The 26,641-nt window shown below is 44.3% G+C and overlaps 1 protein-coding gene across 1 annotated transcript in view; it reads right to left on the minus strand.

Moving 5' to 3' along the window:
* The window catches only part of TTC7B (tetratricopeptide repeat domain 7B), a 252,642-nt gene extending 226,574 nt beyond the window's left edge, over positions 1-26,068 (minus strand). Inside the window, exons 1-3 of the mRNA XM_008570126.1 lie at positions 26,056-26,068; positions 25,171-25,325; positions 20,505-20,673 (exon numbers count right to left, since the gene is read on the minus strand). Of these exons, the coding sequence (XP_008568348.1) occupies positions 20,505-20,673; positions 25,171-25,325; positions 26,056-26,068 (337 nt within the window). The remainder of the gene's footprint in view (positions 1-20,504; positions 20,674-25,170; positions 25,326-26,055) is intronic.
* Positions 26,069-26,641: the final 573 nt, after the last annotated feature.

Raw genomic sequence — 26,641 nt, forward strand, 5'->3', positions numbered from 1 at the left:
CCGGGACGCCAGGAGCGGCTCGCGCAAGCGCGGTGGTAGCGCGGCTCGGCGAGGACGCAGCTCCTGCGACCCCTGGCGGCGGCTGCCGAGAGGCTGCAGGACGACCTCGGGCGGCGGCTAGCTGTGGTCCCAGCTGATGCAGCCCCAGGACAGCGCTAAAGCATGTAGACTGGCTCGGGCGCCTTCTGTGGCATTCCGGTTTTGCGACATGCCCAGAGTACCAGAGTGACCTGTTGTTAAATGAAGCAGCGCGGGTGTTTCTCTCAGAAAAAGGAGTTTTTCCGAGACCTCCTGCAACGTCCACACTGGCTCTGAGCCGCTAAACCAAACTAAGGCATCTCACAAAACGTCAGGATCGACTTGGCCTCTTTCAGCCCGGATTTGGCAGTATCTGCACCTGGAAGTTCCTGCACAAAAGACATGCCAGCCCCAATCCAGGAACCAAGCACATGACAGCAAGAGCCAGACAGTGGTCCTCCCCTCACTCCCCTCTTAAGTGGGGACTCTATCCTAGTCTATCTCTCGGGTTGCTGTGAGGATAAGGGGATTAAAGTTAAGGGGCTTAGAACAGTGTTTAGAAGAAATTGTTTAAATACTGTAATTATTAATAATTATAATTAAAATATTATATGATTAATAATTAGTACTGCTGTTATTCCAGGACCTGGCTCAGAGTATGCACTCGGCAAACCTGAGTCCCTCTGTCTGTCTTGAGAGGCTGCTGTGCGCTGGCTCCTGGATCGGGGTGCTGCGCAGGGAGGCCCAGCCAGGGTGGCCCCAGTTTCTTGCTCCTCTGCACATTCCCACCCCACTTGGGAAAGCCACTCTCTGAGCCACTCTGACACCCTCCTTCTGCACAGAACAGTCTGTGCTTTGCTCCCGCCTCCAAGAGAGCTCTGAGTTTTCCAAATATGGATGCTTTTCTCATTCCCAAAGCAGCACGAACATTTGGGGGAAGAAAATGAACACCAGACATGGTTTGGAAATGATGGAAGCTGAGTGATGGGTGGTGATGGAACCAGCACTGTACTAGGAGTCAGGAGTCCTGGTTTTAAAATATAAAATGGGGCTCTGGACTAGGTGATCTTTTATAACCTGGCCAGTTTTGTATGAGTCTAGGCTCCAAGGAAATCCTAGAAATAAGGACCCAAATCCTAAGAATAAAAAACACAGTCACCAGCACACAATGCAGGGGAGAAAACTACAGTAGGGAGGGAGGCCCGGAGAGTCACTGGCTTTCAAAGGAAACGAGCTGTGAGCAACAGGCTCTTCAGAGCCCAGCAGCCTGAAAGGCAATCCACAAATTGCAGTGATCCAACCTGAAGGTGCGCGGGGGTAGAAGAGAACTTAAAGACAAGATTGCTTGTTTTATATGAAGCCCAAGCCAAAATCTATTTTCGTCTAAAATGGAGAGGATTTCAAATACAATGAAAGTGTTGGACTTCTGCTTAAGCAACTGTGTGTTATTCAGGTAGAGTTTATCTTCAGCATTATGGCCCTGGGTGCCAGGACAAAATGTCTAAAGAACAGCCCCATCACAAGCACCTCTGTGTGGCAGGCACTATCCCTGGTGCAAATGCAGGGAGACTAAGCAAGCAGCTCAGACATGACACAGCCTCAGCACCTGCCCCAAAGCAGACACTCACGTATTTGCTGATTTAATGAATTAATTTATTATACAATCTAGTTTGAGAGAGGCAAGTGGCAGACGTGAAATAATTAAACAAAAACTGAATGCCAAATCAGATGGTAGTGGCTATAAATAGAGTGGAATCAGAGCAAAGAGAGACTGGTGTGGACAAATGGAGTAAGAGAGGTCTGTATGTGACAATGGGTGTCACCGACAGTGAACTCAGCACAAGGAAAAGGGGATGACTCCACATTGGAGAGAGAAGACAAGCAGAGGTGAGAAGTGGGCCTGGTAGGGGTGAGGGCAGGTGGGCGGGCAGGGTGGGACACAGTAGGACATGTGGCCACCTGGCAAGACTAGGACATACCCTTCAAAATCTGGAGAAATGAATGGCCATGCCTAGACTTGCTATGGTTAGCAGAAGGACTCATCAGGAACCCCAGCTTCAAGCAATAAGGGAAAAGATGACTTTTGGGGGATCAACTATTGTTATCTCAGTGTGGATTTTGCCATGGCACATTTAAACCTCAGACTGACTTATCCTGACTCTAAAGTACCTGTCTATTTACTGCCTTCACATTTTAACATGACCCTAACTGAGACTATAAATCTGCCATACATGTACAAATGCATGTATGTTTCATGTAACAGAAGCTCCTCAATTACACTGGGGCCTCACAGGGCTCCAGGCTCAGTCCTTGCCCACCTCAATCTCTGTGGTCCTCTGAATGAGCTTCAGCCACTCCTGGGTTGTAACCAAGTCCTACACCTATACACAGACAATTCCTTAATCCTGTCCAACAAATCAATAGCCTAGACACCCTTGTATTGAGCAGCAGACCCAGAATTCCAATGCTTCCCTGGACAGCACCCCCTTGTGGACACAGAGATTTCAACATGATCAACTCCAACCCAGGATCTTCCCCACACCCTCCAAGGAAAATTACCTGGTTTAACAACATTGTTACTTGCCCAGTGAGCTAAGCTAAAAATCTCACAGTTATTTTGATTCTTCCCTCAACCACCTCCCCACATCAACTCCCCAACACACAGCCTGTCTCCACGGCCTACTGTTCTATTTCATATGCCTCTTGATTCTGATTAATCTGTCCCTGCCTTTGTACTTGGAATCTAGGTTTTTGCAATACCTCTGATACCTACCAGGATCCAGCTAGGACAAAGGAAGAACTCTAGTTCTTTCAAATAAACAGAATTTAATGTATGGAATTCTCCGCATAGGAGATAAAAGAGATAAGAGGTCAAACAGGATGGTTTTGCATCCCAGAATTCTGCAACAGCAGGAAACCACTAACATCTTTGGAGCTGGAAAGGACAGGGGGAGGAGGTGGTGTTCTAAGAGCCCAAGAAGCTGGGGCCATTGGGTGGGAACCAAAGACCAGCAGAAGCTCCCTGATGGGAGCTAAAATCATGTCTCCTCTGACAGGAGCTGGAGAAACTGAAGATATACAATTGCTGCCAAAGGCGCAGCCTTAGGCACAGACAAAGAAATACCCTGGTTTCTCTCTCCTCCTGCCCTGCCATTTCCTGCCAGTGCTTCTACTGGCCAAACCCAGGTAGAAACCAACTGACTTGGGCCTCTGGGAAACAGCCTGCAGAAGTTAGGCCCCTGAAAAGCAGAACAACAAAGAAGCAAAGCCCAAAGCCAGCTCACCCCCACGACAAGTCTCCTTCCCTAAAATCTTTAATTCCTTCTAATTCTCCAGTCTGTGCCAGAAAGATCTTTCTTGCTTATAAACTTAATTAAGTAATTTCTCCTGCTTAAAACTTGGCAGTCGCTGGCAGTTTCCTGGCAGGAAAAAATAGGACTTGTCCACCAGGCTGATTTTGTCAACCTACCACAAATATAGTAAGTGCTGCTTCCCTTGACTATGACATGTACTGAGTTTGCTTTATAACATGTGATAAGCTGCTACTCAAAGTACTACTGTAGAACTGAATAGAGACTACTCCTCAAAGTAATTAACCTTGAAACTGGGAACTAGCTAAAGATGACTAATTTCTGACAGGGCTGTTTGCCCTGATTGAGAGGCTTTGGGCTCCAGTGAAAAGATGCCATATAGAAGAATGTATAGATGAGATAAAGGCTATTGACAACAGATTGAATTAGTAATCAAATAACTACTACAAAGAAAATCCCAGGCTCAGATGGCTTCACTGGTGAATTCTACCAAATGTTTAAAGAAGAATTAACATTAATCCTTCACAGACTCTTCCAAAAAGTAGAAGAGGGAATACTTTGTAACTCATTGATGACACCAATAATTACATTGATACCAAAACCAAAGACATCACAAGAAACCACCAATATCCATTATGAATATAGATGTAAAAATCCTGAACAAAATATTAGCACACAAAACCAAGCAACATATAAAAAGGATTATATACCACACCAAGTGGAATTTATCCTTGGAATGCAAGACTGGGATAATCAATGAAAATCAGTCAATATAATATGCCATATTAAAAGAATAAAGCACAAAAATTACATGAACATCTCATCACAAAAACCATTTGACAATATCTAACACCCTTTAATAATAAAAACACTACACAAACTAAAAATAGAAGAGAACTACTTCAAGTTGATAAGGAACACCTATTAAAAAATTTAGAGCTAAATCATACTTAATGGTAAAGGACTGAAAGCTTTCCCCCTAAAATAAGGATGTCCTGGTCACTTCTATTCAACACTGTACTGGAGGTTCTAGATAGTGCAATTAGGCAACAAAAAGAAACATGCAGAAAACCCTGAAGAGTTCACTATACAACTATTAAAACTAATAAGTGAGTTCAGCAAGGATGCAGGACACAAGATTAATACACAAAAATCAGTTGTATTTCTATACAGTAGCAATGAACAATCTACATATGAAATTAAGAAAACAATTCCTCTTACAATAATATCATGAACCTTTTTTTTTTTTAGAAGCTGTCCAGTAGAGGGATCCAAACCCTTGACTTTGGTGTTACAAGGCTGTGCTCTAACAAACTGAGCTACTGGCCAGCTTCACTTATAATAACATCAAAAAGAATAAAATACTTAAAATAATTTTTTTTTTGTCCTTTTTGAGACCGGCCGCACCGCGCTCAGCCAGTGAGTGCTGTGAGCACGCCGGCCATCCCTATATAGGATCCGAACCCGCGGCGGGAGCTCTGCTGTGCTCCCAGTGCCGCACTCTCCCGAGTGCACCACGGGCTCGGCCCTAAAATAAATTTAACAAACAGAATGTAAGCCTTGAACACCAAAAAAACTACAAAACATTTTTGAAAGAGATTAAAGAACACATTTCATGTTCACGGATTAGAGGGCCTAATATTGTTAAGGTGGCAGTACTCCCCAAATTGATCTACAGATTCAACACAATCTCTATCAAAATTTTTTTCCTGCACTAATTCACAATCTGATCCCAAAATTTATAGGAAATGTAAGGGACCCAGAAAAGCCAAAACAATCTTGAAAAAGAACAACAACATTAGAGGACTCACACTTCCTAAACTCAAATCTTACTACAAAGCTACAGTAACAAAGACAATGTGGCACTGGCATAAAGACAGAAATAGAAACCAGTAGAATAGAACTGAGATTCTAAAAATAAACACTTACATTCACATTCGGTTGATCTTCAACAACGATGCCAAAACAATCCAATAGGAAAGAACAGTCTTTTCAACAAATGGTGCTGGAACAACTAGAGATCCACATACAAAAGCATGAAGTTGGACCCTGACCTCACAAAAATATAGAAAAATTAACTCAAAATGGGCCAGAGGTCTAAATTTAAGAGTTAAAACTATAAAACTCTTAGAAGAAACCATAGCAGTAAATCTTCATAACCTTGATTAGGCAATATTTTCTTAGATATAAAACAAAAAGCACAAAATCAACAAAAGAAAAAAAACAGATAAACTGGACGTAATCAAAATTTAAAACTTTTGCATTTCAAAGGACACCATCAAGAAAATGAAGATACAACCCACAGAATGGGAGAAAATATTTACAAACCATATATTTGTAAAAGGACTTGTATCTAGAATATAAGAAGAATTATTGTAACTCAATAATAAAAAGAAAAATAGCCCAATTAAAAATGGGCAAAGGATCTGAATAGATGTTTCTCCAAAGAAGATACAAAAATGGCCAATAAGCACATGAAAAATTGCTCAACATCATTAGTCACTCAGAAAATGCAAATAAAAACCACAATGAGATACCACTTCACAGACTCCAGAACGACTATAATCAAAAGGACAGATAATAACAAATGTTGATGAGGATGTGGAGAAACTGGAACCTCCATACAGGTGAAGTTGATGTGGAAAACAGTTCACAGTTCCTCAAGTTAAACTCAGAGTTACCATATTATCCAGTAACTCCATTCCTGGGGTATAGACCCAAGAGAAATGAAAACATATGTCTACCCAAAATCTTGTACATAAATGTTCATAGCAGCATTACTCATAATAATCAAAAAGCAGAAACGACCCACTGTTCATCAACTAACGAATGTGCAAAAAGTGATATATCCATACAATATCATTTGATCAAGAAAAAAATGGTACATGCTCCAACATGTAAGAACCTTGAAAATATTATGCTAAGTGAAAGAAGCCAGACACAAAACTTCAAGTATTATATGATTCCATTTATATAAAATGTCTAGAATACGCAAATCTATAGAGACAGAATGTAGATTAGTGGTCACTAGGGCTGCAGGGTGAGGATGGGAGCTCAGTTAGTGGGAAGTGACTGCTAATGAGTACAAGTTTCTTTGAGGGATAATGAAAATTTTCCAAAATTGATTGTGCATAACTCTGAATATACTCAAAACTTTAAAAGTTTACATTTTATGGTATGTAAATTACATCCCAATAAATCTGTTATTTAAACAGAGGATTCTAGGAAGACAGTGGAGTAGGAAGCACCAAGAATCCGTCTCCCCACACAGAAAACAATTGCATTGGCACAATCTGTGCAATGTAACTATTTTGGAACTAAAGGCTTGCAACTTCCAAGGAAAGGCTTGGATGGTAAACTGCAGTTCATTTCAGTCATTTTCAGCTCTTAGCACAGTAGCAGCTACCTAGCCTCTACCCCCTCACCCCCAGTCCCATGGCAAACAGCTGTGCACATGTTCCTAGAGCAACCAACACTCAGCTTGCTAGAGCCAAGGTGGGCAAAGAGCACCCTATCCTCCAAATATTGGGGATCTGTGTTCTGATCACTGATTGCTGCTTCTGATCACAAAGGTGCAAATGAAAAGGCCTGTGGCCATTGTTGTTGCATCTCCCCTCTAGTGCCTATCCTCCAAATATTGGGGATCTGTGTTCTGATCACTGATTGCTGCTTCTGATCACAAAGGTGCAAATGAAAAGGCCTGTGGCCATTGTTGTTGCATCTCCCCTCTAGTGTTGCAAGACCCTCCTTACTCCAGCTGATGTAACTTTTGGGGAAGGGGGAGAATCCTATTTCAAGAGTTACCACTTTATTAGATGCAAATATCCAGTTTTCAACCATAACAACAACAAAAAATCAGTTGCAAGACCCTCCTTACTCCAGCTGATGTAACTTTTGGGGAAGGGGGAGAATCCTATTTCCAGAGTTACCACTTTATTAGATGCAAATATCCAGTTTTCAACCATAACAACAACAAAAAATCCCATGGCATACAAAGAAACAAGAAGGTATGGCCCATTCAAAGGAAAAAGATAAATCAACAGAAACTGTCCTAGAAAAAAATTTGATGGCAGATTTACTAGACAAAGACTTAAAACAACTGTCCTAAAGATGCTCAAAGAATTAAAGAAAGATGTGGTAAAAGTCAAGAAAACAATGTATGAAGAAAATGGAAATAACAATAAAGAGATAGAAAGCCTAAAAAGAAACCAAAAGGAATTCTGAAACTGAAAAGTACAAACGAAATGAAAAATTTCACTACAGAGTTTCAAAGGCAGCTTGAACAGGCAGAAGAAATACTCAGCAAACTTGAAGTTAGGATAATAAAAATTATTGAATATGAGGAACAAATAGAAAAATAGATTAAAGAAAAGTGAACAGAGTGTAAGGGACCTGTGGGACACCATCAAAAAAGGAACAAACATGCACACTGTAGGAGTTCTAGAAGGAGAAGAGAGAGAGAGAGGAGCAGAAAAAATATTTAATGAAATGACTGAAAACTCCCTAAATTTAATGAAAGATATGAATATAAACATCCAAAAAGCTCAAAAACTCCAAGCAAGATGAACTGAAAGAGACATACACACATTATAATCAAACTTTTGAAAGACAAAGAGAGACCTTAAAAGTATCAAGAAAAAGCAACTCATTACATACAACAGATCCTTGATAAGATCATCAACAGATTTCTCATCAGAAACTTTGTAGGCCAGAATGTAGTGGGTTGATATACTGACCTCCTCAACTTACAATGAGGTTCAAAATGCACTTAATATAATAGGATTCTTGCTGAAGACAAAAAAAAAAACAAAAAAAAACATGCATTTAATAAACTCAACATACTGAACATCATAGCTTAGCCTAGACTACCTTAAGTATGCTCAGAACACTTACATTAGCCCACAGATAGGCAAAATCATCTAATGCAAAGCCTATTTTATAATAAAGTGTTGACTATCTCATGTAATTTATTGAATAATGTGTTGAAAGTTAAAAACAGAATAGCTGTTCAGGTACTCAATGTACAGTTTCCACTGAATGTGTATTGCTTTTACATCATTGTAAAGTCGAAAAATCATACGTCAAACCATTGTAAGTTGGGGACTGTCTGTATTCAAAGTACTAAAATTAATAAACTGTCAACCAAGAATCTTATATGCAGCAAAGCTGTCCCTTGAAAGTTAGGGGGAAATTAAGACATTCCCAGATAAACAAAAGCTGAGGCAGTTTGTTACCACTAGACCTGCCCTACAAGAAGTGTTCAAGGAAGTCCTGTAGGGTGAAATGAAAGGACACTAGACAGCAACTTGAAGCCATATGAAGAAATAAAATCTCAATAAAGGTGAATACACAGGCAATGATAAAAGCTAGTATTATTGTAACAATAGTTTCTAACTCAGCTTTTTATTTTCTACATGATTTAAGAGACATACATTTTCTTAAAAAACAATTATACTCTAAAAACTAGTATTATTGTAACTTTGGCTTATAACTCCACATTCTGTTTTCTACATAATTTAAGAGACTAACACATTTAAAAGAAACATTACTTTATGTTTTGGAGCATACAATGTATAAAGATGTAATTTTGTGACATCAACAACTGAAAGGGGTGGGGATACAGCTGTACAGGAGCACTGTTTTTGTGTGTTATTGAAGCTAACGTGGTATAAACTCAAGTCAGTGTTATAACTTTAGGATGTTAAGTGTAATCCCCATGGTAACCACAAAGAAAGTAGCTAGAAAATATACACAAATGGAAATGAGAAAGGAATTTAATATTTCACTACACTAACGTGGTATAAACTCAAGTCAGTGTTATAACTTTAGGATGTTAAGTGTAATCCCCATGGCAACCACAAAGAAAGTAGCTAGAAAATATACACAAATGGAAATGAGAAAGGAATTTAATATTTCACTACAAAAAAATCAACTAAACATGAAAGAGGACAGTAATACAGAAACAAATAGCAAAAGACAGAAGTAAGTATCTCCTTATCAGTAATTATTTTAAATGTAAATGGACTCAATTCTCCAATTGAAAGATGAAGATTGGCGAAATGGATTAAAAAACATAATCCAACTATATGCTTTCTACAAAAGACTCCATTTAGATCCAAAGACACAAATAGGTTGAAAGATACAATGGACAATGTATATTAACAAAAGGTTCAATACAGCAAGGAGATATAACGAGTACAAACATTTACACACGTAATCACAAACCATAAAAATATATGAAGCAAAACTGACAGAACTGAAGGAGAAACATATATAGTTCTACAATCGGATCATAGTTAGACACATCAATACTCCTCCCTCAAAACATGGATGAAACAACCAGACAGAAAATAAGTAAGGAAACAGGATTTACACAACACAATAAATCAACTGGATCTAATGGACTTATATAGTCACTGTACCCAACAACAGCATACACATTCTCAAGTACACATGGCTGGACCATATGTCAGGCCACAGATTAAGTCAAAATATGATATATACATACAATATAATGTTATTTAGCCTTTAAAAAGAAGGAAATTTGGATACATGCTACAAGATGGATGAACCTTGAGGAAACTGTGCTAAATGAAATAAGCCAGTCACACAAAGACAAATATTGTAAAACTCCACTTATAAGCAATATCTAGAGTAGTCAAACTCATAGACGGAAAGTAGAATAGTGGTTGCCAGGGGCTGGGGGCACAAGGGGAATGGAGAATTATTTAATGGGTATAGAGTTTCAGTTTTAAAAGATAAAAAGAACTCTGGAGACGGACAATACCGATGGCTGCACAACATTACGAGTATGTTTAACACCACTGAGTTAATGTACACTAGAAAATGGTCAAGATGGTAAATTTTACTACAATAAAAAATTGGGACAAAAACCTATAGAGCATATTTATAATACGAAAACTGAAACAACCTATATGTTTCATGAGCAACTGATTCAAATATCCATGAGGCACACCACTGTACAGACATTAAAAAACTGTGTTTTCAAAAATATTTAATGACATAGAAAAATAACTGTACACATGCACACACATACACAAGGGTACTTCAAAAAGATCAAGTTAAAATAGAAAAGATAATACAAATCTGTCCATGAGCTTTTTCTTTTCTTTTCTTTTCTTTTTTGGCAGCTGGCCAGTATGGGGATCTGAACATTCAACCCTGGTGTTATACCACCTTGCTCTAACCAACTGAGCTAACTGGCCAGCCCTCCATGAACTTTTTGATGTACTCTCACATACTAATTGTTAAACAAAGAATATAAAATAATGCATAGCATAACCTGAATTGCATATAAAATATTTTATACATATACATATATATATTTAACAGTGGTTAACTAGCCTAAGTGGCAGTATGGTACCTGGTTTTATTTGTAAATATTTTTAAATAAATATAAATATGAGTATATAAAAATAAATAAAAACAACATACATAAATATCTATGGTTTTCTTTACTTCCCAAATAGTCTACACTCAACACACAATGGAAGAATAAATGTTCATTTTTAAGTCAAAAGAATTCCATTTAGTGTTTGCCAGAATGAGAGGAGGCTGGCCCCTCACGCTGCAGGAAGGAAAGTACAAAAGGCACAGCCGATCTGCAGGACAATCTGGAAATACTTCTCTTTTGACCCAGAAACTCTACTTCTGGACATCCCTCCTAGGGAAATCATTAAGAACAAACACTAAAACCAGGCTGAGAGGGTGCTCATCACAACCTTGTATATAACAGTGACAAGCTGAAAACAACCTGAATGTCCAAAAGTAGAAGCTTTTTAGTTAAATAAATTATACTCATCCATGCAATGAAATGTTATACGCCGCTCAAATGTTGCAGAAATGTACATATCATGGAAAGTAGTGAAGTGGGAAAACTAGGTCACAAAGCAGCATATGTGGTATAATCCTATTTTCATAAAAACTTCACACATATAATAGGTTTGAGAAGATCTTGAAGGAAATACACTAAAATGTTAACAGCAATTGCCTCCAGGTAGAGAGTGTAATGGATTTTTTTTTTTTTAAATGTTCTTTTGACTTGTCTGCATTTCTGGATTTCATATAATGTACATGTGTTTTATCTATATTAAGAACAATAAAGCAATTGTGGGGGAAGGGACAAGAGATCAATCCCAGGGACAGCTAGAAGCACTACTGGCTATCAAGCGCGTGACAGGAAGGGCCTCCAGGGATGGGGGCAAGGGGAGGGTAAAGCTATCACAGCCACCTGCTGCTCCCAGCCTCAGGTATACGTGAGGTCAGACTATACAAATCCCACTCTACTGACCTCGGATTTATATAGTTCAACACATCTTCCCATTTTGTCTTATTTAGTACTCTTGTGAGAGTATTATTGGCCTCTTTTTGTATATAAGAAAAGGGAGACTTAGAATCAAGGATTAGCAGATTACCTGACACCAGAATCTCATCAATAACTTCTCTACTCCAAATGTTTGATTATGCTTCAACTGAGAGGCTGCTTGATAAGGTGGAAAAGCATGTAATTTGGAGGTCCCAGGCCTTGCTTTGAATCCCATCTCACCTCTGAAATGTGGTCTCTCAACCCCTTTGCAGGGAACAATAGCCTGATGGCACTGAATTATTCTCAGGACAAGTGCAATCACACAGGTAAATCACCTACCACCACGCCTGCCTTTTTAGGCAGGGCTCAATAAACACTAATCCACAGGGGACCCCCAGCTCTCAGAGCAGCTGCGACTGTTAGAAAGACTTCCATAATGGGACTAACATTGGGCTTCATGTGGCTTCCACTGCCCAGCTCTGGCCCTATCCCTGGCTGGAACACAGCAGTCTTTCTTCCTCCAGAGCCCTCCATATGTGTGAGGCTGCTCCTCCACCCCCAGAGACTGCTCCCCCCCCAAAACCCCATTCCTTCAGTACGTGTACCTGCCTGACATGGTCTGGTCCCAAGGCCATCTCCAGTCCATAGTGACCCTGTCACAGAGCAGTCACCTGGCTCCTCCCCAATGTTCCCTTCTCCTTTTTCCCTGCAGCAGCCACCTCAAAGGAGGAGGGAGGGGGAGAGGGAATTAAGGAACCTGGGCCTATCTGGTGACAGGGCTCCTACTCAGGGGAGTCACTGTTGTGGACATCTGTCACGGACATCTGCCCTTCCTCTGACACCCCTAATGGGACCACCCCGTATCATCACAGACTTCATGCTGGGCCTAAGCCTGTCACAGGACATGTCGCTGGTAACCAGATCAAGGATGAGAATGTGATGGAGTCGGGACCAATAAGATACCATGAGAATCTGGCTGAGATTTCTGAGGATGCCGCCTAAGAGAATCAGTCTGCAGCTGCTCCACTCACCTGGAGCCTGAGATGAAAACCGGCAGAGGGAAGGTAATCCAAGAAACAGAAGAGTCTATGTCTTTGAGCCTCAAATCCAGCTGCCACTGAAGTCAGTTTGGGTTGGGTTTTCTTTCACTTACAACCGAAAGGGCCCTAACCCATAGATCTTGCCAGAACTTCAAAATGAGTCTTCAGCTGTGTTGGGCAGTCAACTCTCTATGTACTCTGCATATGCCCGAGGCAGGAACTCTGTCGCCTCCCTCAGAGAGCCCTGTGGGATGGGGTTGTAAGTTACTGCCCTGGACTTGCACTGCTCCTCCACCCGCTCTCGGAACAGAACACATTCTTCACGCCATCTGCTAAGCAGATGGATGACACTGATACCCTGCCACTGCTCCACCCCCTCCCCACTCCTACACCCCCTGCAGCCATCGCACATGGCACTCTCTCCCACCAAGCCCAAAAGCAGCCTCGGATCCTCTCAGCACTGGCCCTGCTACCCCCAGGCAGCTTCTGCCAGCATGTGTGAGCTGGCTCAAGCGATAAGCCATGGTCGCCATGCCTAGGTCTGAAGCTGCCAGCTCTGCAAAGGAGCCAACTCGCCCAGAAGACTCCAGTCCATGGCCCAGAGAGGGCAGTGTGAGGGTGGACCTGCACTGCCCACCCCCAGATGCTCTTGGCACAGGTGGAGTGTGGCCAGCCTGAAGCCAACCCACCAACACCGAGGCTCTCCTGGGACCCCAAGGATGGAGCCCCAGTCAGCGACCTTCCAAGAGCCCCTATGAACCTGTTTCCATTTACCCAGGGTAAATTGAGGCCACTGCCAGGAGACAATATTCCAGGATGGAAAAATGAGCTTTGAAGTAGGAAAGTAAACCACCTTTCAGGAAACTCATTCCCTAAGTCACCCTGTGAGGGATCTTGTCTCTCCCCGACATGTGTGACAGCCTTTTGGGAGCATGATGATTCTCAAGTCATAACTACTCACTGTCTGAAGAGTTTCCAATTCAACTCATTTCAAGCATTTTTTGAGACCACCCATGTGCCCCAGACTGAGCAAAGTGTGGTGCAGAAACACATGAGCAACACCTGATAAAAGCCAAACATCAGTGGGTTGTTTCCCTTGTGCTGATTCATCCACATTTTGCTCTGGTAGGAGCTCCTAGAAGACAGCAAGCAGTTCCCAGGCATCCTTTCCCAAAACATCATGTCGGTGAATGTTTTAAGTTTTCTGGCCTAAAGAGTGACTATGCTAAGCTGAGGCCTGTGGGTATGTGAAGACACTGAGTTTTCAAGCTGGGGGAACAGGGCTGAGATCCAAACTGTTTTGGAGATGGATTCTATACTTAAAGTACTTATAGGCTTCAGGGGAACGAGGTACTTCTGAAAAGCCTCTTCCTGAGAGTTCTCCAGGCCTTTGAGCTCCCCATTGTAGAAAGTAGGTGCTTCCGTTCCTTCTCTGACACTTGATCCTTGGAAGGGATACTTCTAACACACACAATGGGCCATACAAAGAGACCTCTTGGGCCAGCATTGCACGATGAGGAAGGCAGAAGAAGATGACACATTTGCCAAGAGGAGGTCGTTGTATAACTAGTTAACCACCTCCCCACTGCTGTTCATTATCAGACCCGAGCTTCGGAGAAGCATCAGAGGTCTGTAAGTTCTGCAGACGGTAGAGGAGGTGAGGACTTCAGGGATCGGCCCCTTGCTTCTGGCTGGAAAGGGAAGCCCAGTCAGAGGAGACAAGCCCGCCTCCCTGGAGTCTGATCAAGGGATGGCTTCTCCTCCTATAGCTCTGCTCTCATAAGCCAAGGTATTTAGCTTGTTCCTGATGAAGACAGAGTTGTGTCTGAGAGTTGTGTGAACTGTTCTTGCTTCTTAAAGGAACATTATTTGAATCAACTGATCCATCCCAATGTGAATGGCCTTTTGTGATGAAACCATTCATGTAGGCCCAACCGCAGATCAGCCCTGGGCAAGACTGGTAAAGTGCACAACATATGTCTTAAGCAACTCCATTAGGGTAACCTCTCCAGCTGCCCCTGACCATTGGGTCCTACCCATCCTCCAGAATCAGCAACTGTCCCTGCCCTAAGCAGCACTCCAGGCCCCAGATTGTCAATTGATCTTCCTCTAAAGATTTCTCTCTAAACACGTTGATCCCAGGTCCCACATGCTAAGTGCCAAAGCCTTTGCTGACAGAGCAGATCCACTAAGGCACCAAGTGTTGCTGGAAGAAAGCCAGGATCTCCCCTCTCCCCATAACTGGATGTCACTGGGGCATCTGATGAGGTCTATCCATTTGGGTCAAGCCCAAGGGATACATAAGAATAAAAACAGCCAACACATGTTGATCTGCCAGGCCTTGCACTAAGTGCTTCACGTGTATTTGCTCCTTCCCTGCCACACCCTTTAATGTAGATACTGTCATTATCTTCATGTCACAGATGACAAAACTGAAGTGAAGGCAATTTGCCCAAGATCCTTTAGTTAATAAGTGACAAAGCCAGAGATCAAACCTGGGCAGTTTGACTCCTAAGCCCCATGCTCTTAACACTGCATCAGAGGAGAAATTTCAAACTCAGGAGCAAAGGAGGAATAGAGAAGATCAGAAGCAAAGAAGAAGTAAAGCTTCCCAACACGGTGCCAGCTTCTCCACCAGGAACAGAGGTCATGTGGCTTGGCAGAAAAGCTTCCTACCAGAAACATCCCCTCATCCTAGCCCTACCCCCAGATTACTGTGTGACATGGAGCAAGTCCCTCCTCCTCTTTGGCATAGTCTCCTTCACTGGAAAATACAATGTTTGTATGAGAGACGATTGTGAAGGCCCCATTCACTCTTTGGAGCCAGTCCCCCTCTGGTTGGTACCCTGCCATCTGAAGGAAGTTTAATGCCACCTGCTGTTTCCAGCTTCAGTTTCCCTCCTCTAGGTCACCAGCCCCCACTGGCCTCATGGTCCCATATACCCCCTTTCTTTCACCTGAGCACAGGCTGCTTCTCTCCTTGCACCCGCTACAGATTCCAACTGGGTGAGAGACCAAGATCTAATAGACATGTTTAACCAGAGGCCTCCCTGCCCCCAATCTCTCCTCTTCTGTCTCCTGATGCCTGGCGGTTGTAGCCCTATGAGCAATTCCTCACCGACGGACTGTCAGCAGACTGATGTGTTATTTCCCCTCACCCCAGACCCCTCTCTCCTTTCCCCTTTCCATGAGCTGCAACATGCCAACAATCTGCTCCAATCAGGCAGATGAAGACAGCGCCCTAATAAATGGTATAACCCCACCACCAGCCTTGGCCAGCTGGACTGTTTCAGGACTTCCTCACATTGGAACTAATGCACTTCTAATCCTTTTATTATAGCAAAGTACATACCAAGGCTATTTATAAAGACCAGCTCTAGGAAGTCACGCCACTTGCAGATCCCACTATCCTATGCACAGAAAGTTACCCCATGTCTAGTAGGTCTAAGTCTCAATGAAGACAGTGGCCATTTTTCTACTGTCCCCAGACTCCCCTTAGGGAGAACATTTGTGGCCACTTGGTGTCCCAAAGATTTCCTCAACCTGTATCCTAGAACAACGTCCTCAACTTACTTGATTAACCCAATACTACCAGAAGCTACAGAGCTTCTCCGTTTCTTCTATTCCAAAACCCTGTTTCTACTTAGTCTTAAGGGATATGAGGAAATGTAGACAGGGGGAGTTGAGCTCCCCAGTAGGAGAAAGAACTAAAATCTACAACCTTTGGAAAAGAGGTCCATGCCAGGCTCTGTTATGGTGTGACGTCAGCAGGCTCCTCCCCCACAACTGGCAGAAAAGGATTCTGAATCATCAAAAATGCTCAGTATGGGGCTGGCCCCGTGGCACACTCAGGAGAGTGCAGCGCTTGGGAGCGCAGCAGCGCTCCCGCCGCAGGTTTGGATCCTATATAAGGATGGCCGGTGCGCTTACTGGCTGAGCGCGGTGCGGGCGACACCAAGCCAAGGGTTGCGATCCCCTTACAGGTCACAAAAAAGACAAAAAAAAAAAAAAAATGCTCAGTATGGTACCTACAGGCAAAGAAAACACAGCTAACCATGACAGGCTAGGATCAAAGGCACCCAGAATCACCTGAATTCCATGAGGGGCATCTGGGTAGAAATCCAAGCAAGGGAGCCTTTACAAATTTCATTCCATAATTTAGCAGCACTTATGTGCTAGACACTGTGCTAAGTCCTAAGAAATGCAAATGAACAAGACTGACTCTTCCTCTGGAGGAACTCACAGACTGGAAGAGGCAACTAATTCTAATGTGTTTCTCACAAGATTCTAATCCACTGAGCTATGACAGCATCCAATATGATCAACTCTGACTGGGTGAGGCCCAGAGAGCTTCAGAGAACACAGGATGCGTGAGCTTGAGGACAGAACTTACAAGAAGAAACCTAGGCAAGGTGAGCAGTTAAGGTAGAGGAATCAGGGGGTGGGGCTGAGAAGAGGGTGCAAATACAAACCTCAGGTGTTCTCTAGCAACTTGACTGTTTTCTCCCTGAGAAAACCTTACTTGGCCCAAGCAAGTCCACTTGCCACTAGAGCAGACAGATGAAGAACATGGGCTTGGAATTTACCACTCTTCAGACCGAGTTTCCCTTCCGCCACTCAGTAGGAGAGCAAGGGCTCTGGAGCCAGGCTCTGAGGCCAAGTCCTGGCTATCCCGCTTCCTGGCTGTAGGACCCTGGGCAAGTGCATCTAATGCCCTGTGGCCCAGTTTTCTCATCTGTAAAATGGGAAGAATAATGGTGCTTACCCCAGAGGGTGGCTGAGGAGAATGAATGAGATGCCCAATCACAGGGCACAAGCCTGGCATGCAGGAATCTCTCAGCACACCTCAGAGTTTGGAGGATTAAAGAAACAGTAAAGCCCCTAACATGGTGCTGGCCCACAGGAGGTTCTCAGTAACCAAATGGTGTTAGCTTCTGATTCCTAATAAGCGAGGACTAACATTCCCTGGCCAGGGGGAAGAGCTCCCAGACATGCTGGAAGTGCAGATGTCATTGCAGACTCTGGCTGAAAGCCCTAGTCAAGTCAGACCTCAGGTCACCATGGAAAAGCTTAAGTGATCTAAACAAGTGTGCAGGTCAAGTCTGCTGCCTACAGCAGAACATAGGGAACATGAGGAGGGACGTGAGTTGGGTGCACACCCACCCAAGGGACAGCTGCCACTCAGCTCCAGCCTGGTCTTGTTCTGGGGGAATTGTGGGGACAGCTTTTCCCTTCTTACCAAAGAAGTCAGAAGGCCAAATATTTAACTGGATATTCCCAATTTTGAAACGTTAGCAACTAACTCAAAAGTGTTGGAAACACTGAGCCAAGTAAACAAACCCTGTCACCAGCAGCCCGTAGCCCAGTGGTGCAAACTAATGATTTTAGAGTCCTTGTATACTCACATTCATAGAACCCCTGCAGGCAGTCTCCCCTTGAAAACTCTCAAGGACCTTGGTAAAGAAAGCAAACCAAGAATATTCCTAAACAGAGCTAGGACCAAAGGCCTCTTGAAGTCCTCAGAGAACTGTCCCGTCTTTGGGCATCTCCATGAATTAGGCTGGCATTTTCTCTCCGTTATTATAAGTCACTTGTATGCGCCCCCCCTCACTCCTCAGCAAACAATTATCTTTCAAACTAACATTTACGTCATGCTCACTGTGTGCCAGGCACTGTTTTAAGCATTTTATATATACTATCTCCTATAATCCTCATGACAGCCCAATGAGAGCTTGATAGATGGGGAAACTGAGGTACAGAGACGTTAAGGAACTTGCACAAGGTCACACAGCCAGTATGTGACAGAGACGGGAGGTGGACCCAAGCAGATGCTCAGAACTGTCACTCTACACTGCCTCTCACAGAGCCATCCAGGCTCGTGCAGGCCTGGGTCCTGCTGGGTAAAAGTGATCCTTCCCTCTCCCTGTCACATGTGACTCTGCATGTATCCACAGTTGTTAGAAACTAGCCAGAGCCAGGACTCCCATGAGCCAGCCGGTGTCCCAAGAGCCAAGTGCCACAACCTCATGGCTGGGCGACCAATGCTAATCACATATCACCCAGGGCAAGACTCAGGACCAAGTCCACTGTTCTTCTTGCCCACCTTGCATGGCAGCCACGAGAATGAGCTGGCAGTGCCACCTGAACAGTCTGCCTCCATTATACTGTTGCAGAGCGAGTACTAAGACCTGAGCTTTTAGTGCTAAGCAGGCCCAGAGCCACCTCCCACTCCCAAATAGCAAACCAACTCCTGGCTCCAACCCACCAGGCCCCAGGTCAATCGGTTGAGTGGAAGTTGCCAGATGAAGCTTTGCTCTCATTCTAGAGTATTGTCCTTGGCCTGAAATAACACACACACACACACACACACACACACACACCCCTCCCAGAAGTCTAAGGCACATGAGTTGGCTGAGTGAGCATCAGAGAGAGAAGAGGGCAGCTGTGTGGCAAAGACCCCAGCACGCCCCATAGCTCAGACAGATGCAAACAAAACCCAGATGCTCTCAGGACCTCGAAGACAGCCTCAAAAGACCGAGCCCATTAAACCACCAGAGTGCCCTGTCAAGAGAGACAGCATCTTTTCCCAGCCCATGGGGACATTTAGAAGATTAATTAGCCGGGCCTGACAGTACTCGAGGCTCCCCAGGGAACTGGTAAATACGGCATCCCCATCACAAAGCTCTTAAGAAGTGGGCCTTGGGCGGGGCCTTTGTTCAACACAGCAAAGGACAACTGAGTCATACAGGCGGGACACCTGCAGCCTCCACATTTTGGCCAGAAAGTGCCAGTAGCACACAATTGTCCAGCGTACTGCTGTTCTAGAGGTTCAAGCCATCTAGGGCTCTGGCTCCTGTGCCAGCCCCAGTTAGTCACTATGTGCAGTTTGGACAGCAGGTGGCAGGAAGGAGAGGAGCTGCTTCAGACTGTCCACCTCTTGCCACGGCCTTGAGAAGCCCAGTTCAAAGTGCTCGTCTTCCTTCCTGGCCCTTTTGGCCTGTAGTGACCTCTCCTGCCTCTTTGAAAAGGTGTTACCCAACCCTGACTTTTACCATTTGCTGCCTTGTTTGGGACTGACATTTTCAAATATCATTTATTAACCATTTAGGATGTGCCAGGTACTATGTTAAGTGCTTTACATACATCATATTTAACTTAATCCTCATAAGAATTCTATAAAGCAGATGTGATTACACCCATCACAGATTAGTAAGTGGCAGCTTGAAAAGATCAAATAATCTGTGTCCTGCCTTTCTGTTGTTTCTCTTTCTGTGGGACTGCATTCTCTCACAGCAGATTACAAACCCCTTCCTGGCAGTACAGACGGTATTTACACTTTCCTCTAACCCCTGAACAGGTACACAGTTAACTACTGGAGGACTGATAGCTACAGTGATTGCCAGTATCAACCCATTAGCCTTAATTAACACAGAGGTGACATTAATGAATAAAAACACAGTCAGCCACATGGCCAATCACCCACATGGTATGAATCCCTGTATATGCCGCACAGCATCTTAAATACCAAGAAAAGCCCCTGCTTACGTTGCAACTTAATTATCAAGAATTATCACCGAAATGTTTTCCCTCCATTCATTCTCTTCAATGACAACTGAAGGACAGGGGCTCTGAGGAAACCATGTGTTGTTGCTGGGTTTAAAATTAGCCAGTACGTGCATGGGAGCCGACCCCGGGCTTGCTGGGAATTGCTGAGTTCACCACCGGCCAAGGTCAGGGGACAGACAGCAGGCTCCAGGGAGGCCCTGCTGGCTCAGGAGCACGAGGCCGAGGGAGGGACACAGGCCTCACCTTTGGTAGCGAAGGCTTCGGCCATCATCCGCAGCCTGTATGGAGGGACGGCTGTCAGTGGCAAGTCATCGAGGCCCACGCGGGCATAAATGTTCAGAGCTTCTTTATAATCTCCTTCCACATAATTCAACTTGGCCATGATGAGATTGGATTCTTGTAGGAATTCTGACTAGAAGAAAAAGGAGAGGAAAAAACATTTTCCTACCATATGGGATGCTCCCTCAGGCCCAGCCGTCTGCTGCGGTAAAATCCCACAGCTCGCCACACAAAACTTGTACACAGACGTTCACAGCAGTATTATTCACAACAGCCAAAAGGTGGAAACAGCCCAAATGTCCATCAAAATGTGGTCTGGCCATAAAATGGAACAATACTCAGTCATAATAAAGAATGAAGAACTGATCCATGCCACAACACAGATGAACCCCAAAACATTATGCCAAGTAAGAAAGCCAGGCACAAAAGGCCACATACTGTATGGGTCCGTTTATATGAAATGTCCAGAATGGTCAAATGCATAGAGTCAGAATGTACATTAGCGTTTGCCTGTGGCTGGGGGTGAGGGATCGGGAGGGTTTGTTTTGGGGGTGAGGAAAGTGTTCTGGAATTGATTGTGGTGATGATCACACAGCTTTATGAATACACTAAAAACCACTGAATTGTACACTTCAAATGGGTAAATTGTATGGCATGTGAATTTTATGTCAATAAAGCCACTGCAGAAAAACAAAAGCCCAGCAGCTCTCCCTCATAGAGTCAGAATGTACATTAGCGTTTGCCTGTGGCTGGGGGTGAGGGATCGGGAGGGTTTATTTTGGGGGTGAGGAAAGTGTTCTGGAATTGATTATGGTGATGATCGCACAGCTTTATGAATACACTAAAAACCACTGAATTGTACACTTCAAATGGGTAAATTGTATGGCATGTGAATTTTATGTCAATAAAGCCATTGCAGAAAAACAAAAGCCCAGCAGCTCTCCCTGTAGGCCCTTGGCCAGGCTGAGCCAAGGATGGAAGGAACGCTTCATGAGTAAAGCCTATCAGGACCTGTCTCAGAAAGAAAGCTGCCCAACATCCTAGCAGGTCCTGCCTGTGGCACTGGAGATGCACCACAAGACTGTAACCCAGGCAACTGAAGGAGAGGCTCTCTAAATGGGTGCAAAAATCTGGATTTTCTTTGCACAGAGCCATTCAAGCTTGTTAAGCAGAAGTTACTGACCACCCCGCCCCCCAAGGCCGAGGGCTATGCCAGCTCTGCCAGGCTCTCCTTCCTCCCCAGTCCACCCCACCAACCTCATCTCCTGCCTTCCTCCCCTCCACACCCTCAGCTGGAGAAAGTAGAGGCAACCCAGCCACCTATATAAGGAAACAGATTTATCACCCTCTCCCAGGCCTTCTCCTCCCAGCCCAAGCTATTCAAAGCTAAATTTTTCAGCTTACACAAGCACACCATGGAGCAGCACTATTCTGCAACCTACAGCTTTGATGGGGTGGGTAACCAGACACAGGTGACCAAGCAGAGCATGTGGAAGCAGGTTCTCTGGCCACGGCGGTCAGCTTCCAGGCATTTCTTGGAAGGGAGCAGGGACAGCAGGCAGAACTGGAGAGGATGGCAGAACGGGCAAAGAGGACTGAAGGGGCAAAGAGGGTTTGTGGGTGGCCCCAGGGACAGGCACCTATGCAAGAAATTAGAATTATATTTGGAGACAGAGAAATCAAAGCAGACTTAAGAAAAGAGAAAAAGAGCTATGAAAAAAACCACCCACCACAGGGTTCTCCAGCAGCGTGGGGGAGACAGGCCAGGCTTGGGTATTTTGAAAAGGTTTCCTGTGAGATTCTGTGATGTCTTCCCTCCCTCCCCGAGCCTCCAGCCAGAGAATTGGCTTAAAAGCAAACTGAAGGGGGAAGGGTAAGTGAGGACGTGGTGTTTAATGGGAACAGAGTCTCAGTCGGGGAAGACGAAGAGAGTTCTGCAGATGGATGGTGGTGACGGTTGCACAACCATGGGAATGTGCTTAATGCCACTGAACAGGGCACGCAACTAAAAATGGTTATAATATTAAATTTTATGTGAGGTCTATCTTACCACAAGGAATAAAAATGTTTTAAAAATATCAAACTGAAGGGCCAAATGGAAAATAAGCTTGAAGAAAATCACAAGTCTAGAGGCACACTCTGGGAGAGCCTGGCAAGTGAGTCCAGTCTGTGGCCCTGTGCAGCAGATGAGAGAGCCTGGCCAAGGCCACTCGGCTGCCTAGGTGGCCCCAACCTAGAGCAGCCTTGATCCAGTGCCAGGGCTAGCTTGCTCGTGATAAGCGTGATCTTCTTTCCTTGAATCAGAACCTGGCGCTCCCGATTCCTAGTCCCGGCTCCTATCACGCCACACTGTGGCTGACTCTGCTCTCTCCAGCCTCAATTCACTGGAGCCACACTGGACTTACAGTCCAGGGAAGAGGGAGTCCTCGCATTGGCCAGTGTGAGTGAAGCAACACACACATGCGAAAGCTGTGCGACTTGCAACATTCTTCGTAAGGTGAGAAAGCTAAAAAACAAGAGTGGGAGAAACCCTCTGGGTAGAAACAAGAAAATAACAGTAAATGACAGGGGTCTAGTATTATAGTTATAAAAGAACTTCCACATTTGAGCCTCAAAACAGCTCTAAGCTAAGTAGGCCTACGGTTGAGAAGCATAAAGCTCAGACAGGTTAAGTAACTTCCCAAGATCACACAGCTTATAAATCCAGAACTGGGACTAAAAATCCAGAATTTTAACATGAAATTCAACGTTCTTACTGCCACATTGGGTTGTAGAAGATGGGAGGCAAAAACTATCAGCACCTACTGACATAAAAGGCTAATTTTTCAAGATGAAGTTAGGGGGTTTAGAGGTGGGAAAGAAAAGAACTAGGATGACTCCCTTTAACAGAGTCATACCAAAACAACTCCAGGCAGGACACTTGAGTCTGACTGGCAGCCACTAAGAGCTGTGGCCCCAAGTGCCTGCTGTCCCTTCCTCTCCTGCTGATCAGAACCCACCATCAGTGTCAGTGAGCCTCCTTGGTTAAGAACTGTTGACATGGAAACCACCGTTCCCTACTTTGAGTCAAAGTGTGGCAGGGCCCTCAGAAAGAAACCGAACAGGGAAAGAGAAGCCCTGGGTTTTAAAGCCCGAATGCAGCAGTGAGCCCCATAAACCTGGGCTTTCTGTGTTAAAGTGATGCTCTGAAGCCAGCCTCCTAGGGGCCTGGAGCTGCAACCAGTGCAGACAGACATAGGCAGGGACCGTTTTGAAAGGTGGCTCTCTGTGCAGGTTTCAGAAGTCTGTTGCTACATAATGGATAGACACAATACTAACGTATTCAAATGCTGCCCAAGGCTTCAACTGCAACAGAGCCAAGGAGGTGGCAGATGACAAGGAGGAAGAACATCTCAGAATGAAAGCTCGTGGGCTCGGAGCACACAGGAGCTGGGAGGGTCCAAGCTCACCACCTCCTACAGCCCATCCCATTCAAACCTACAGAAGAGTCCCCAGAGAGGGAAGTGACCTTCCCTGGGTCACACAGCAAGATGAGAGCAGGCACGAGTTTCCAATACAGATACAAAAGGTAAAGGCAGAGAAAACATGACTTCTCTGGGGGAAAATGTGCACAAACTGACGAGAGTGAAGACCAAAGTAGCCCCAGAGGATTCTGAGCTTGGAAGAGAAGAAAAATGAAAGAGAAATCATCCAGGCTAAAAGGAAGAAGAAGGCAAAGCTTCAAAAGTTCCCTGAAGACTGTCCCCAGTGGAAAATACATCCTGGGAAAAAAGGGCCCTACAGAAGATGGGCAGGTCGGGCTGTGATGCAGTCCGTTATCTGCACGAGGCTGACTACAGGAAAGCAGCAAGAGCCAGGCTTCAGGGGTGGAGAAGTGTCCAGAGCCGAGTCTACCAGGGAGGAGGAGGGGCAGGGAGAGCAAGGGAGAAAAGCCTCCTGTGAAAAGCAAAAGGAACTGAAAGGGGATTACCAAGAAGCAAGAAAGGAAAGACAGGTGAGAAGGAAAGGAAACCTGAGTGTAGGTAGAGACTAGAAAATAAAGTTATAGGGCTGGCCTCAAAAAAAAAAAAAAAGAAAAGAAAGTTATTATAAATACAGGGGCAGTGCCTAAAATTTCCCATGCCACGAGTATTAGGGTCCTTGCTCAGGCACAGGGAAGTTCCTGGTTCCCTCCCAACGCTGGCACAGTAGGAAGCCCAACACAGCTCTGGGCTGCAGCAGAGTTACTTTCATGAGCCACACGATATAGGCAGGAAATTGTGTGTTCATGACTCTCCTGATTAATTTCTCTCTTTTCTAGGGCAGAGCAAAGTGTCAGGTTGAGCTCTGAGCCAGCTTTATTTCAAGAACCTGGGGCGATCCATGGTTCAGGATGAAGTGTCGCTAAAGACTCTTATCAGAGACCCTATTGGGCCAGAAGCCCCCACAAGGTGGTCAATCATCCTAGAGGTTGCCACGTCGCTCATCAGGGAGGTGGCCTGCTTCTAAGACAAGTCATGGCAGGGTGCACATGAGCTCCAAATATTGCCCAGATTATCCTGGGCATCCTTCCCAACCTTACACATTGTCCACAGGAGAGGGTGCCAGCATCTTCCCACTGTCCCCTCTTTGTTCCAGAGGTCCACAGTACCTTGAGGTTCCCTCGGTCCAGGGCAGCAGTCAGATGCTTGCGGACCTCAGTCAGCTGGGGCCTGGGGCCCCGGGGACTGGCCCCCTGCCTCAGGGGGTGTTCCTTCAGATACTGCTCCAGCTTCGACTCTCCGAGGAGAAGTTCTGCCATGTCATCTACAAAGACAAAGTGAGAAGCTAAACTGGAGCAAGGAATGGTCTGTGTGCTGGGAATTCCCCAAGGACCTCTGGACCACCACACCCCAAGGCTCCAGGCCCCCAGCAAGGCCCTTCTGGAACTTTGTAACCTTAGATGGGGTCTAAGTGAGTGCCATCTTATAGTAAATTCTGTTCATTAGTAAAGAATGTTCCAGTAATATGTACCCAAATAGGTGTAGGCTCAAGCATTCAATTATTCCTGTGTCACACATTCCTGAATCTATAAAGATGGATACATATTAACATGGAGAGAGTTCAAGTTCAGTAGGAAAAAAAATAAAATTGTCCTATGATATATTCAGTATGACCTTTATAACACACACACAAAAACCAATATTATGCATTTTCCAAGAGTGCTGCAGTGAAATCTCCTAGGTCTTTTGTGTCCAATGGCCATATACATGGATATGAACTGGTAGAATGTCTGTACAGTCAGATTCTTAAAACAAGTTTGTGTCAAAATTACCTGAATGCACGCTGTTTCTATCTGAAAGTCAAAACTATGCAGAACTGACATTTGGGAATGTTTGTATGAAATTTTTACTCCTTTGAGTACACTTCTTATAGTTATAATGCTGTCGATGTCTATGATGGCTTGTTAATTAAAGTAAAAAGCTCACTCTAGGAGCAGCTCTTTGGAATCTACTCTGAATCAAACTGCTCTGAATAAACCCAAAATGATTCATACACCAGCTGAGCATGGTCTATTTTTCTGTGATCTGACAGAACACAATTGTATTAAAGTACAAAATCAGTTTTAAAATGTCTGGGAGGATATATCTCAAACTCATGATAGTTACTGCTGGGGTGGAGGGAGGTGACCTCAACTGGGGTTAGTGGCCAAAATGGACTTTATCTTTATCACTAACATCCTGATCCCAGAAAGGAGAATAGATTTGCCTTTTATTTATGCAATTTAAAGTTAATTCAAAAAATAATCACTGAGGACCTACTGAGATTCTGGGTGGTAAGCCCACCAAAGGCTGAAAGCCTTTTCCATGTGTTTCGATCAGTTGACCCCAAACTGCCAAATCTATAGGTGCTGGCAGTGCTTCTGTCTGTGTACTGGGAAGCCTAAAATAATCTCCTACAGATCAGACCTAGAGTCCTGGGAGGAGACAAGTAACACCAAAACAGGGCTGAGTTAAGTTAGAACTCAAGAATTAAGTTAAGAACTAATTAAGAACTCAAGAATTCTTTACATATCCAGGAAGAAAAAACAAATCTCCTGTAAGATGGAGAGAAAATCAGGAAGGACCACAGCAGCGTCCAAC

The sequence above is a fragment of the Galeopterus variegatus genome, unplaced genomic scaffold (genome assembly GCF_000696425.1).
Source record: "Galeopterus variegatus unplaced genomic scaffold, G_variegatus-3.0.2 Scaffold571, whole genome shotgun sequence".
Taxonomy (NCBI): Eukaryota; Metazoa; Chordata; class Mammalia; order Dermoptera; family Cynocephalidae; genus Galeopterus; species Galeopterus variegatus.